Source organism: Thalassophryne amazonica, chromosome 10 (genome assembly GCF_902500255.1).
Source record: "Thalassophryne amazonica chromosome 10, fThaAma1.1, whole genome shotgun sequence".
NCBI classification, from domain to species: Eukaryota; Metazoa; Chordata; class Actinopteri; order Batrachoidiformes; family Batrachoididae; genus Thalassophryne; species Thalassophryne amazonica.
This window is the reverse complement of record NC_047112.1, coordinates 20,056,886-20,073,036: the sequence shown is the minus strand read 5'-3', so window position 1 is coordinate 20,073,036 and position 16,151 is coordinate 20,056,886. Positions and strand designations below refer to the sequence as shown.

General features: G+C 41.0%; 1 protein-coding gene across 2 annotated transcripts in view; it reads right to left on the bottom strand.

Annotated features, from left to right (window-relative positions):
• Nucleotides 1-16,151, bottom strand: part of ddah1 (dimethylarginine dimethylaminohydrolase 1) — a 185,241-nt gene that overhangs the window by 130,258 nt on the left and 38,832 nt on the right. Inside the window, exon 1 of one of the 2 annotated variants that reach the window (XM_034179522.1) lies at nucleotides 12,944-13,055. The exons of the other annotated variant lie outside the window; for it this stretch is intronic. Within the exon in view, the coding sequence (XP_034035413.1) occupies nucleotides 12,944-13,015 (72 nt within the window). The 5' untranslated portion in view covers nucleotides 13,016-13,055. Of the gene's footprint in view, nucleotides 1-12,943; nucleotides 13,056-16,151 lie in introns of those variants that run through there. 2 annotated transcript variants of the gene reach the window in all.

Here is a 16,151-nt window from a genome sequence, read left to right as displayed (position 1 = left end):
CTAAAAATTTTTATATTCCAAGTCACACCCAACATTTATGCATGATTTGTGACAATCACTTTATTACTTTTTAACTGTTGCTACCAACAATCCAACAAACAAGCAGATGCAGGCAAAACCACGAAGCCACATCCTCAGTGGAGATAAAAGTATTTTTGCAGGCATCAAACAAAACTAAAACAAGGCCTTCAAACTGGAGGTGTCATTTGAGTTTTGCAAACCTTAACTATATCCTATAAAAGCAGACATGCTGTCAGTGGATTGGAATGTGAAATAGAGCACAGTGGGAATGTCTCATAGCCCAGAGTGTGTGCGCCGCAACTCTGGCACAGGACAGGTGAGCACGACTTGGGACAGAACAATCCCTGCTACTACCTGGTCGACCTTTTAGAACCACCAGACAATCACATCCAAACACCGGTAAACAGGTACAAGAGTACAGTCATCCATCACTTTCTGCTGTGACAGACACATCATGCCAATTTTGCACAAGCAACACAAAGAGCGGCATGTATTTTTGGAGAACAATCCTGTTTTTCCAGGAATGTTTCTACCATTATCATTCCTAGAGTAGCTCATGTTTGAAGTCAGCGGGCCGTAGAACAGCACAGCGCTCACTCTGCACAGAGTGGGATGGCTAAAACCAGATGATGGAGAAAGCAGGTGCTATGATTGAACAGCGAGATTGCCAGAAAAGGATGAAAGGAGATGGAGCAAGTGAGAATCTGATCTCATTTCTCTGACCAGACCCCAACTCTTTAGCCCTGTTTCCACCGAGTGGTCTGGGTCGGTATGGCACGCTATTTTCTGCGTTTCCACATCCAAATTTAGGAATGAGTACCAAAACATCTAACCCATACCATTTCTTTTTTTTCGGCACCCATCGGTTGGCATCTCAAAATTATGGACCAGTTACAAAAGGGAGGTGCTAACCTGCTGCTGCGCGCTGACTGGCTCAACAGTGAAAGCATAATCTGCAGCCCTCATGTTAATAGTTCAGACTGTTTCAAATATTAAAACCATTCGCACACTGAGTGAACATAAAGTCTTAATCTGACCTGTTACATCATTTCATTCAAATTCATTATCACAGCCTGATGAAAACCTATCCACAAAAAGCATCCTGATTTTGAAAAATGACATCTGAAAATAATTTAGTTCCTTGTCGTGGCTGAAGAAACGCAGTGTTTTTAAAGAAGTCCCTCCGTGTTTGTCTGCTTTCCGTGTGTTTCTCAGCCTGAACCAAAGGAAGCCGGCACACCTCATTCATTCATGCCAGCATTTACCACAGGCATCAGTCGCCTCTTCACGATGACAATAAATCCCATGATCCACCAAGACAAAAATAAACTAAAATTACATTTAAAAAACAAAAAAAGTTAAATTACTTTGTTTGGCCTCGGTGTGGAGGGAGCAAGGCCATGCGACAGAGTATGTGATCTCAATGGCGTGCAAGTCAACATCAACATGCTCCGCCTATTACACAAAAGCGTATTGCTGGTGGTGTTAACGCAAGCCAAGCCAGACCTACCGTTCTGGCCTATACCGAACCGATCTGGACCGCTTGGTGGAAAGGAGGCCTTTCTGATTGGTTTTCTTTTACACTTACGCATGCAGTCTGATCAGTCAGTTAAGTCTCATCACATCTTTGATCTATCCAGCCATCCATCCATCCATCTGATATGACCCCCTAACAACATGATTTTTTTTCCCCTTTTGATAACAGAGCTATTGTCAGACTGATTTTTTTAAAGTAATAGTTGCATAAACCTTAATGAACTTTTGCAGTGAAATCAAAGCATCTGTGCAGCCTGGTGCAGGATCAATGGAGGAGGATCAATGATCAATGGATCAAGGCTCCAAGCACGGAAAAAACTGCACTGAAATACCAGGCCTTGAGGACAGAGTGTGTGTAGCACCTTCCCCATTCCACGCTGAGCCCACTGAGGCAAGTGCAGGTGAGGGTGAAGTGGCTGGGAATCTACTGAGCTCCAGAAAGAAAAACAAGATGACTTTCCCTGAGCAGTGCACCACTCAGAAAGCAAAGTAATATTTCTTTACTTTCTCTTTCTTCTCTCTTTTTTGCTGATCTGATAAATTACTGATCTTGAATAAGGCAGTTTTGTGAGCAGCTGCAATCCTAGTTTACAAAATAAAATAAGTCCAATATAGGTCCCGAGGACTATCAGGCTTGTGCTTATTGCTGGATTACAAAGTGAGAAGTAGATGAGAATCTACAACTTCCACTGGATGCGATGGCAGTCCGTCACAGGTTACTTCCATTTACAGCTGGGTGAACCGGGACAATGCAGATTGTCTTGTCCAAGAACACAAGCAGGCAGCATGAGCAGGATTCAAACCCAGGTCTAAACATAGGCAAGCCAGCTCTTTATTCACTACGCTACCTGCTCTTGACCCTGAGTTAAGCAGTACATTTTGTGATTAAATCCAGACTGAGTCAACTCTGACATGTAAGACCTCCACAGATGAAAGAATGTTAACCATGGAGAAAGCATCTGTGACTATATTCAATAAATTAGTCAGTTTTAATGGCAAACATTTACTTGTTCATCGTCAGTATTAATTTCACAGTTTTAACAAGCAGCAGAGACATCCCAAAAACCCTTTGCCTTTAAATCACCCTTGGAAGACAGCAGCCTTGATAAAAAAAGGTTAAGGATGTAAAGTGGTGAGAGTCAATGACAAAGTCAGGGGGTAAACACTGACATGATCTGATAGCTTGAAGGATAAGTAGACCATGACAATGCACATGCCAGAAGAAGCACTTGTCTGTAGGGGGTGGTGGTGGTGATGTAATGCCAGGGTTACTCAAGTTCACAGCTCAGTTAACCATGTAAACAAAGTCTCCATTATTGAAGACACGGTACATGGGATGATATACCAATTCTGGAATTCTGTAACACTTTTTGATCTGACGCAGAACTTTAAAGCACATTACAATGATACCTCACATTAACCCAGTCAGATATGCTGATATGCATGCAAGGTGCACAACTGTACACCTGGAGAAATTTGGAGATTAAGGACCTTGCCCAAGTGCCTTAAGTGGTTCTCAAGCCCACCACTTTTACCTCCCTTCATCACGTCCCATCTGGCAGTAAACCAAATATCTTTGGGATTTAATCAAAACAAGACATTTGAAGGCATCATCTTGGGCTTTGAAAAACAACCAATCGATGTAACAACCAAATTTATTAAGAGAGAAAATAATTGATCTATTGTTTATGAAAGTAATCGTTAGTTGCAATCCAAGTACCAACATCAAACATCTCAGTCTTGATGCCCCATTAGTCTCGATCCAGAACAACTGTGAACCTCGACACTTTGACAGACTGAGGTTTGTGACCGTTTGCACATTCTATGTGCTCCCTCTCAGTCATCTCTGAACGCATTTAGCACAGTCTTCCAAATGGAAGTAAAGATTGTTTTCAATGTCAGAAGAACAGCATCTCCATTTGCCTGAAGAAGTTCAGCCTTGATTCCACAGATCACTACAGCTACTCAACTTCACAGCTCAGTTAACCATGTAAACAATGTATCTATTATTGAAGACACAGAAAATGGACAATATACCAAAGGAATTGTCCGTCAGTTGTTTCACCACCTCTGTAATTTCACTGGGATTTTGTGGGAAGATCAGCTTCCACAACCATGGTACAGGAGATGTTGAACATCCTGGCAGGTGGAACAATTTGACACAACTTCTTAAAGTACCCCGCCCAAGAGAACAGTATAGCACAGGCATCCATTAAGACCATTCCTTCACTTGCCACAAAGAAGGACGAAGTACTCGTATAGGTTTGGAGGAAAGCAGTGCTTGAATTCTTCTGCAAGCAAGTCTGGGGTCACTAGCTCACAGATGGTGTGTCGTCTGTTCAGATTTCTCCAACAAATGCCTTCATGTCTACTTTCAGTGCCGTTACAGCCTACTTTCGCACCTCCCAGTGTACAGTGCCTCTGGAAATTATTCACAGCGCTTCACTTTTTCTACATTTTGTTATGTTACAGCCTTACTCTAAAGTGGAGTAAATTCTTTTTTTTCCCACAAAATTCTACTCGTATCCCATAATGACATGATTTTTTTTTTTTTTTTTTTTTTTTGCAAATTTATTAAAAATAGTAGAGAAGCTTGAATCTTCGACTGGATTATTAAAAATAAAAAACTAAGAAATCACATGTACATAAGTATTCACACCCTTTGCTCAATACTTTGTTGATGCACCTTCGGCAGCAATTACAGCCTCAAATCTTCTTGAACATGATGCTACAAGCTTGGTGCACCTACCTTTGGCCAGTTTTGACCATTCCTCTTTGCAGCACCTCTCAAGCTCCATCAGGTTGGATGAGGAGCATCAGTGCACAGCCATTTTCAGATCTCACCAGAGATGTTCAATCAGATTCAAGTCTGGGCTCTGGCTGGGCCACTCAAGGACATTCACAGACTTGTCCTGAAGCCACTCCTTTGATGACTTGGTTGTGTGCTTAGGGTCACTGTCCTGCTGAAAGATGAACCCTCACCCCAGTCTGAGGTCAAGAGCACTCTGAAACAGGTTTTCATCCAGGATGTCTCTGTACATTGCTGCATTTATCTTTCCTTCAATCCTGAAAAGAGAAGTGTTGTGAATACCTTCCTGATGCACTGTATTTGCAAGTCTTCCACCCAGAACACATGCAGACGTCCCTACAACAGTTTGATTTTTACATGTACCCAGCTTAAGTCTGGAAAACTGTGCAGACAGCAGTCCGTGAGACAAAGTCCTTCAGGAAGCTACATCAGGTCTGTGATCATTGTTCACAAACTGCCGTTTTGCATGAGTCTCCATCTTCTTTCCACATGAACATGATCAGTCTCCAACACTACACAACTGGTATTGGAGTACCATGTCCAGTGGTACCACATTGGATACTGGACTGGACCGGATCTGGAAGATACCACTGCACATCTGTCCAATCGACACAACAGTACAGCTGCTAAGTGTCTGTATCAGAAAGTTACAAATTGTGTTAGTGGTCCCCCTCACTTTGTTGCTGAAATGAATGAGGCTTTGGGGCCTTTTTAACCATATGAAAAGGTGATCCAGCTTCAGGTCTTCAACACTCGCACTGGCTGTAAATGTTCCTTCTTTGGGGTGCCAATAAAATTCAGTAAGAAGAATCATTTAGCCTGCTTATTGACGTAATTGGTCACAATAGTCAATTGCTGCATCCTTTCCGAAAAAATGACGATGTCAGCACATGCCTTTTCCCCGTAACTATGAACAAAATCTTAAAATAAAATGGTAATGGCAAACAGATGAGCTGATTCGAGTTTATTGTGTTAAAGCATGCATTAATCTGTGTGAGTACAAGCAGACACTCTTAACAAAAGCTGACCTGGCACGCCTAGTTAAAAAGGTCAATCAATAACATCCCAGAACAGAGTGGTGACCAAAAACTCTTGTCTGTTATGTCTGGAGAACAAATGTGGCCTAAAGTCAACAGGAAAACCAACCATGAGCTCCACATCCTGGGACACACAGATCTGTTTGTGTTCCTCAAAAGGACATCTTTGTGTTTTTATACTCTGTGTGTGTCTGTCTATCTGCCTTTTTCAGTCTCTTTTCTTATCCAAATGTGTGTATTTATCTGTCTGGCTCTGAATACATTTGTGTATTTATCAATGTGTGTACTTGCTTGGACGGATCCGTGAGTCCAATGTGTGAAATAAGAATTGTGGACTCGACACGCCCTCAGTGATTCTTTCCAGACTGTTTATGTCAGGACTGTGTGTTGTCTATATTGTCTTTTGCGTGTCAGGCTAAACAGATTTCTGATTGTGAACCTTTAATTTTGTCATGTCTACGTATCTTGTGTTAGGGGAGGAGTTTGAGATAATGAGTTATTGTGCTCTATTTTTGGAGCCGCTACTGCACAGTGAACACATTTACTATGACTTGTCAATATGATCTCAAGCGCACCGGACCCAAAACATGACCTGCACACTCCATCACGCGTCACTTTGCCTGGGGCACATCTTACTCAGAATGCAATAGATGGACACAAGCCTTCATGAGCCAATTTCTCAATGTCCCCTCGATAATTAAATTCATTTTTAGAAAAGAGCTCGATGCCACCGATCAGAAAACATCACGTACCTTTTCACTGGCAGATGATATTTTGTATTTCATCAATGTGAAATATTTCCTTTAAAAAGTGGGTATATTTATTATTAATTGAGGTTTGGGAGCGTGTCACTGGATCCACCACACTGCAAAAACCACCTCCTTTCCTGGTTAGCAACTAGAGCACCACCAATTAATCGATGATTAATCAACTATTAAATTAACGGACAACTATTTTGATAATCCAGACAACATTTTGAGGATTGTTTTAAATATCCGAATTCTTTGATTTCAGCTTCTGAAATGTGAATATTTTCTGGTTTGAACTGTTTTACTTCTATTGGGCGGTAAACTGAGTATCTTTGGGCTGTGGACAAAAGACATTTGAAGGAGTCATCATGGATCCTAGATAACAATGACTGACAATTTACACAATTTTACAGACCTATCAACTAATGAAGAATATACTTGATCTAATGAATCGGTTGCAAAAAATAATCGTTAGTTGCAGACCGAGTGGCAAGTGCCCAGGTAGACAACAGGTATCACATAGAAAAGTGTTCATCATGGAAAAATGAACCATGGGTCACCTTTAGGTCCATTTGTCAAAAGCAACATTCTGTCTGCTGCAGTGTGGTGAAATATGGGTGTCGTCTTGGCCTCTTTAAGTCAATGGAGTTCTCAAAACTAAGGCACCTGTGTGCTGGAGCACACCAAAAGTAATGTGTCAAAAGTATAGTATTCATAGAAGAAAGTTAAGCTCAGAAGGGAAACAACTACCGACATATTGTAGAATGCACATACACATGCGTATATACGAGGGGTGATTGAAAAGTTTTGAGTCTGACCCAGAAAAAGTAGGGCATGGTTCTCAATCTGTTGCATTCTGAGAAACCAACATTTCTCAATGTTGCAGACACAATGTTTTAGCAAAGCCAGCATAAGTGTGCCAGATTGGGAAAATGGACAAAGCTGGTGGGCGTACTGTGATTTAATATGAAAAAGGGAGTGTCTCCAAAGGAGGTCCATGAAGACATGGTAATTACACTGGGGGAGGATGCCCCGTCTTATGGTACAGTTTAACGCTGGTCAGCCGTATTCAAGAGAGGCAGCACAAGCATCAAAGTCTGAGCAAGATTGGGAAGATCCAGAGCCGCCACATCAACCGATGTGATCCAGAAGATCCATGATATGGTCCTTGCTGACAGAAGAGTGAGTGAGTGTCATGTAGCCAGTACTATAGACATTTCCCAGGAGAAAGTTCATTCGGTTCTGATGGAAGAACTGGGAATGACAAAACTTTCAGCAAAATGGGTCCCAAGGCTTCTCACGGCCAATCGGAAATACACAAGGTTCCAGCTAGAATCTTTGGCTTTTTGAGGCAGATACAGATAATTTCATGCAATGATCCTTGACCATGAGACCTGGGTATATCACTTCAAACCAGAGCCCAAACAACAGTCAAAGCAATGGAAATGTAGGCATCTGTCTTCTGGGATGCTGAAGGCATCATAATGGTGGACTTCCGTTTTTATGCTTCCATTTTGTGACAACTGCATGAGAAAATGAAGCAGTGGCATGGAATGCTCCAACGAGGTGTTCCGTTTCACCAAGACAATGCTCCAGTCCACACATTGATCACTGCAATGGCTGCCATTCTTGAACCTGTGCCACACCGACCTTATTGCCCCGATTTGGCTCCTTCGGACTTCCACTTGCTTCCAAACATGAAAAGGCGTCTTGCTGGAACTCATTAAATACTGATAATGATGCAGTGGAGGACCTCTTTGAGCTCAACAATTCTAAAACAAAACAATTCTATGAGAACAGTATTAAGGCCAGCAACACTGGAAAAGTGTGTGGACCAATTTAGTTATGGTTTCTTCTTAATCGGGTCCAAAACTTTATGCGAGTGCATGTCATATATATATATATATATATATATATATATATATATATATATATATATATATATATATATATATATATATATATATACACGCAGTGGTGGGCACACTTCCAATAATCCGATAACAGATAATTAACGAAGATAATGTTTTCATTATCGGATTATCTTTTTAGATAAATTTAAAAACCATCATCGGAGTAATTATCTTCCAATGAATTACCGTCCGACGATAACTTACTAAACTAAGATGAACAGTGAAAAACATTTTTAAAACTGTAAAAGCTGTTGAGACCTACCTGTTAAAAGTTTCCTAATAGGCATGTTGTTCTATCCTCTGTAAGCAAAGGAGAACTGGTGACCAAAAAAAAGTCATTTCCTTTAACACCATACTAATATAATCGCAATGTCACCATGTCATCCAGAGGCATACATGTTTAACTTATGGTTCAAATTTTAACCACTCATTTTAGACAAGTTATTTAAAATTACTGTCATGTCTGAAGTTTATAAAGTGAAAATATCAGCTATATGTTTTCATTTTAAAGTAATGTGCTAATTGTTAAGGTTTTGTGAGCACATGCTGTGCCAGGCAGCAATGCATTATGGGTAGCATAAGGTAATCTCAGACGTTCACGACAGGACAAATGCATTTCAGACACTCTGTTCAGGGTCCACAGATAACAGCGTTAACCTCTAGTGCCTAAAACTCTCGTGAATATGTTCTCTGGGTTTATAGACGTTAGTGTATTTGCGTTTGTTAAATTCCAGGCATCTTAAATGTAGCAGACACGGATTATCTGGAATTTTGTTTGACATTTTTTCAAGGCCGCTACTGCCATCTACTGGCCAGGAGTGTTCATGGCAGTATTAAACGTCTGGGTACATGGCTGCTCTCAAAGTGTTGGTATTGTCCATTGTCCAGGCGCTTTTTGTGTGCATACATTTAACTTTGTATTCTAAAACTACGGTTAGAAGTAATTCCGACTCCTTATCGGTCCACACAAACGATGTTGGCGCCATGTTTTTAGTTTTTGTGGAAGTGACGACAAGAGAATAAGGCTCCTGATTGGATAGAATTTTGAATCAGTACCGCCACCCAAAGGTTTGGCAGACTAATTACAACACATTTATACGGTTCGATGTGGAAGGATTTATTTTTTTAAATGACGTAGTGTGGATGAAGTTTTTTACCCAAACTGAAAGGGTAAGATATTCGGTTTTACAAATACCCGATAACGTGTGTACATGGTCTTATGTCTGTGAAAGGCACTATATAAATACATTTACTTACTTACTAATATTGAGGGCACGTTTTACAACATCATAAAAGTTTTAAAACATGCAATTGCGATGACACTTCCAGGGCTCCGTAAAAATGCCTGTTTTTACAAGAGGATTAGGAATGAACATATCAGAGGGACAGCGCAGGTGGGAAGGTTTGGAGACAAAGTCAGAGAGGCGAGATTGAGATGGTTTGGACATGTGCAGAGGAGGGACCTAGGGTATACAGGGAGAAGGATGCTGAGGATGGAGCCACCAGGCAGGAGGAGAAGAGGGAGGCCAAAGAGGAGGTTCATGGATGTGCTGAGAGAGGACATGCAGGTGGTTGGTGTGACAGAGGAAGATACAGAGGACAGGGTGAGATGGAAACGATTGATCTGCTGTGGCGACCCCTAACGGGAGCAGCCAAAAGACAAAGAAGAAGAAGCCACATTTAGTTTTGTTGCTAAGCTATTTTGGCCAAAACATGCTTGTTGGCAACAATAATAATTGATGATTGGCCGTGTAAATGACTTCAGCAAGTACGTCAGCATGACGGGACCTTAATAAATTTGGTGCACTGTTTTCAGCAAAGCTGTTCAGTGAGTGTCAGGTTAAGGTGTGATTTTCCCCCTGTGGCCGTTTTCAATGTTAGCATGAACGCGCACGCACACACACACAGAAACTCGTTACTTCACTGGCTGCAGTTGTATTTAATGTCTGGCAACCTAAATGATTTCATTCAATAAAGGGAACTGATCGCAACTTTACAGATTTATTGTGTATAACATGTAGCACTACAGCGGCTTGGTGAAGCAATCAAGATCGACTTACAACCCCAATTCCAATGAAGTTGGGACATTGTGTAAAATGTAAATAAAAACAGAATACAATGATTTGCAAATCCTCTTCAACCTATATTCAACTGAATACACCACAAGGATAAGTTATGTTTAATGTTCAAACTGATAAACTTTATTGTTTTTGTGCAAATATTTGCTTATTTTGAAATGGATGCCTGCAACACATTTCAAAAAAGCTGGGACAGTGGTATGTTTACCATTGTGTTACATCACCTTTCCTTCTAACAACACTCTGGAAACTGTACTCAGAAATTTTACGGACATTGTACCAGACCATCATGGTGAAGAGGAGCTGTGGTGGAAGGAGAGGCTCTCAATTTACCAAATGATTTAAGCACGTATCCTCACCTATGGTCATGAGTTTTGGGTAGTGACTGAAAGAATAAGATCACAAATACAAGCGGCAGAAATGAGATTCCTCCATCGGGTATCTGGACTTACACTCTTGGACAGGGTGAGAAGCTCAAATATCTGGGAGGGACTCCAAGTAGAGCCACTACTTCTTCACATTGAAAGAAGCTGATTGATGTGGTTCGGGCATCTGGTGAGGATGCTCCCTGGTTGTCTCCCTAAGGAGGTCTATCAGGCACGTCCACCTGAGAGGAGGTCCTGGGAAAGACCCAGGACATGCTGGAGAGCTTATATTTCCCAGCTGGCTTGGGAACGCCTTGGGATCTCCCAGGAAGAGTTACAAGACTTGGCCGGGGATAGGGAAGTGTGGGGTGAGCTGCTTGGGCTGCTGCCACCGTGACCCGGACCTGGATAATGAATGGACGAAGTGTGCTCAGCCAATGAGGAGCTGGGGAACACCAGAGATAAATAACCAGATGTGAGTAAAGCAGGCAGACAAGAAAACATGGAGGGCAGGTGCCCTCCAGGAACAGATTTGGGCAGCTCTCCACTTTACCTCACCTACCACATGAGCAAGCACAATGGCAGCAGTGTGATCAGCTATTTTGTTTCCAGGAAAAAATGACAAGCAGACCAGACTCAGTTGGGTGGCCATCTGATTTGGCCATACTAACAAGACAAAGCAGAGGCCACAACACATTTAACAGAAAATGCAATGAAATAAAATGCAACTAAACAACCATACTCGAGCCATTATTTGCAATTGTAGGATGACAATACATGATTAAAGTCAAAGAGACAGCATCTATCGTAATAGTAGAACAATCACCCAGACAGTTCCCAAACCCCACTCCAAAACAGGAGACCCTCCAATGTGTCCACCAGATGCGCCATCATACAGCAACCATATTTCTTAGATCTAAGGCTCTGATGTGGACTCCACACCTATAAAAGTTGGGTCTCAGTCACTCAGATACAATACCTCAAAAAGTGGACATCCTATTGTTCTTCTGGGTATTCAGCCAATCATAAAGCTATGCAGGTGCAGGGGACAACAGCAGAAATAAAGACATCCCTCTCTCCAGTAACATCTTCTAGAACCGCCATCTGAAGATGTCCCCGGACTAATTTGGATAAATTATCTTTCCAGTTTGTTATGGGACTACCTCTGGGTTTTCTCTCAATTCATCACTTGCAGAAGAATTGCACAGAGAGAAGTTTCCACATGCACTGTAAGTTGTCTGAACAACCTCAACCGACTTTCACTTTCTCTTTAACAGAAAATGTGGAAATGCTTTCTGGAGCGGGCCTACGGAGACAAATTCATCTGCAAGTGGCTGTTGCCCAAGCCAATATCCATGGGGCCTGGTAAGCTTTAGCCCAAAGTAACAACATGGAGCTGCCAACATGTGTTTACCATAAAAAAAGAATAGATGCAGGACACATACACAAAAGCCAGACTGAAAAAAAAAAAACTGCAATATTTTCCATTTACCAAATTATGGGCTGTGTACTGTAAAAAATGGCAAAATAAATAAATGGAGATCTTCAACATTGATGAATTATGTTGCCAGTTCATGTTTCTTTCCAATGTGATTATGAAAAAAGCAATGTATAAACTGTTCAGGATGTGGAACTTAGATCCTCAAGCCAACTGTTGAAAATTTCAAGTGATATTCCATTGTCATAATTTTGTCTTTTTGTTCTATACCTACAAAAACAGGAATGCACTGTGATTTCAAGAATACTATGAATTTTAAACCATGATTCCTACAGAATGGTGACGGAGGTATACCCTTCAAACCCTAGTATAGGGGCTAGGTTTGGCATGATGTTGTGAGTGAACCAGAGGCCTAGGTTCTAGTGATATAGAATATCAACTTTGAACATGACAAAGAAAAGGTAATTTTCAAAAATGTAGACCCTGCCCAAAGACAAGAACTATTAGACCTGGACTACAGCGGACCATACCAAAAACACTATCCTGCTGCTCAGACACCAAGAGGAAGTGAACAACAACACCAGCAGCAACATTCACTTAGACTCTTTGATCCAACCACTTGGACCAGTTGGGCCTCTACCTCAATCCTTCCTCTCAAAGAAATCACCTTACTATTTACAATGTTGCAAATTAAAGAATAATACGCTTTACCTCCGTATGAATGGGTACACTTAAAACATGTCCACTAGTCACAACAAAAAATCCACAGCCTTGAAAGCTTCACCTTCAACAAGCTAAAACATTTGTCTAAAGACACACAGCAGCTGAAAGTGATGGCTCCAAAACAAATACGTGCTCAAACAATGGCATCTTCAGTGATATGTTAAAAGTAAAACCCAAAAATTCTTTCCACAAGGAGAGCAAAAACCCAATTATAAACAGTGACAGAACTAACATTTCTTATGTGAATAAAAAAAAAATGAAATGTACATTGCACCTCCCTTTGTAGTCCCAAGAGTGTTTCCCAACAGTGTTGATGTCTTTTTTCCAAGTGGAGTGCCAACAACATACTTCATCTGCTCCACCTCTGAAGCCTGCGTATCCTCCCGAGTCTCTACGAGATTCACCTCTTTACCAAAGTATTTGCTGGAAAACTAAATAAACACTGTTACACAATGGAAAGGGGTCTTATGCAACCATCACCAGCCATGCTGTGGCCCAAATGTTAGGGTTTTTACAGCCTTAAACTTGAATGAACCCACACATGCATGAGCACGTAGACATGAGGAACAATAAAATAAAATCAACAATCTATAAAACATGTAGCATTCATGATAGCAGTCAGGTTTTTTTTGTTTTTTTTTGATGTGGTGAAAATTTATTGTACATTTAAGTGTGACTGAACTCATTCGTTTGCACTTTTTTTCTTCAAACTTGTCATCCTACTGCCCAGGGACAATAGATGAAATTAAGATAAATGTAATTCTGGATCTGTAGTAACTTGTAGCATCATGATGTGCTTTTTAAAAAAAAAAAAAAAATTAAATCTATTCATATTTATCTCTGGAATTTCATCCAAGATAAATCACGTGCTTCTCAAAAGCATCTTAAAAGATGAGTTCACAACTGTGTGTGCACGCGCGCATGTATGATGAATTAAAAAAAACACAACAACCATATAGTCTGCACTAACCCACAGCACCCTGAGTAAATGTTGATAAGCTGAAGGAGACTTCAGGAGAACCAGGAGAGTCTCACAGACCCCACTATACATCAGCGGAGAAGAGGTGGAGAGGGTGGACTCAATCAGTTTAACTGGCACTCACATCACCAAGGATCATGACATGGACATTACACACCCACCAACTGGTGAAAAAAAGCCCAGCAGAGGATGTTCTTCTTGAGGAAGCTGAAGCAAGCTGGTCTGGCTCCACAATTGCTCAGGAACTTCTACAGATGCACCATCGAGAGCATTCTCTACCAGGGCTGCACAGTGTGGTACAGTGGCTGCATGGCAGAGGAAAGAAAAGATCTGTCCCAGGTGGTGAAAACAGTACAAAGGATTGTAGGAGCTGAGCTCCTGGACTTAGACTATGTGTATGTTGAACGCTTGCAGAGGAAGGCACGGGCCATCTGGAAGGATAATAGTCACCCGTGATATTCCCTGTTTGCTCCTCTGCTGTTGGGGAAGTGGTACTGCACTATAAGGACACAGACTAATAGGCTAAGGAACAGCTTTTCCCCCAGAAGAGCTGTAGCCTCCGTCACCCCACCCCCTACCCCTCCCACAAACACAGACATTCAGTAACGGATATCAACATGTGCAATAAATAATACAGTCTGTTTACATATCTAAAACTATTCTACCTCACTAAATATTTAAATTCTTGCCATCCTGTGATGCTGTTTATAGTTTTTAAAGTGCTGTTGTGTTGTTTTCTTGTGTATAGCTGTTTGGAAAGTCCCACCAGAATTTCATTGCAGAAATGCAATGACAATAAACATCTATTCTACTACCAATGACAAGTGATGCTATACTGCAGAAGGCTTGACCTTTGGCCTTTTGACCGAAAAACCAAAAGGCTTCTTTAAGTCACTATGTGTAGCACACATACCAAGCTTGATGGCAATAAGGCAATTAGTTAAGCTGTTATTGCCCTCACATGATTTTAACAATGACCTTTGACCTTTTGACTGTAAAGTCAATAGGTTTCTTGGGGTCAACATACTTAATACATAAAATCAACAATCTGTAAAAAATGTAGCATTCCTGGTAGCAGTTAGGAGCGATGAACGATCACATATCAAGCTGACCACTTGTCCATTTGTCGCTATAATATGAATGGCAGCTGGTTGCTTTGCCACAGTCACTTGTAAATAGTGTGACCAAGAAGTTAGTGATGGGGGTCCCAGCCATGCTTGACACCATTGCAAACACTGTAATTAGAGTGCCCTCTGCTGGACAAACTATGTAATGACCACATTTCCAGCTGCAACTGTTTGTTCTGCATGTTTATTCAGTAAGATAAAAGTTTCCATATTGGCAAAAATAGAGCAGATACAGACTCACATCAGTTGACATCATCAGCCAGCTAATCTATCAGTCCAGCTCCAACTGAAATCCATAAACTGGTTTAGGAGGAGTAATCAAAGGCAAGGTCATATGATGCATCAAATAAAAACAAGTCTGATTATCTCACCTTGAAGACATCAGATGAGAATTATTTCCCTGCATACACATCTTGATATGGTCTGCCCCTATTGTGTGACTTTCATTAAAAAAAAAAAAAAATCAAGTAGTTGAGGAGTTGCACTTCACAGACTCATGAACAAACAGACAAGGAAATTCTTACATACACCTCTACCCCAAATATTTTCACAAGTGATGTAACAATGAATCAAGTTTCTACAGAGTTAATGCTACACATTTGCTGTGTGTGACTGAAGTGGAGAAGCAGTGTGTATATTCAGCGTGATCCTTGGCGTGAGAACAGACTGACAGCGGACATCACACCACACTGCAACAGCTCACATTGGACACAAGAAACCACACATAGCTCCCTAACCACCGCATTGAATGTGGAATACGCTCAGACAGATGCACACACAAACTCTCTTCACTCATGTATGTGTGAACTCACACGTGGACACTTGGTGCTTTGGTTGATGCTGCAGAAGAACACTACATTAACCAGCTGTTCAAATTCTCAAAAAGGTTTCAAAGTCAGGATGGGTGATGCCTATTATATTGAAATTACTATTTTTTTTTTTTTAAATCATGATGTTTACAGTAAAACATTGCAATGGATGACAAAATGGGGTGTACTATATTTTATACAGTTTTAAATATTTAACATATTTTACAGAGTATAAATCACATTTATACTCAGAGGGTCACCCCTTTGAGTCTGGTCTGCTTGAGGTTTCTTCCTCAGAGGGAGTTTTTCCCTTACCACTGCTGCTCTGGGGGTTAGTAAGGTTAGACCTTACTTGTGTGAAGCACCTATGAGGCAACTCTGTTTGTGATGTGGTGCTATTGATTCCAGGGACATCAAAACACCCCTAAACAAAATAATCATAAAGGAATACATGGAAAAAAGTAATAAAAGTACAACTAAAATAATGTACACAAATCCCAAATGCCCCCAAAATACCAAGAGCTGATGGATACCGAAAAAAGGTCGCATCTCTTACACACCCATGTA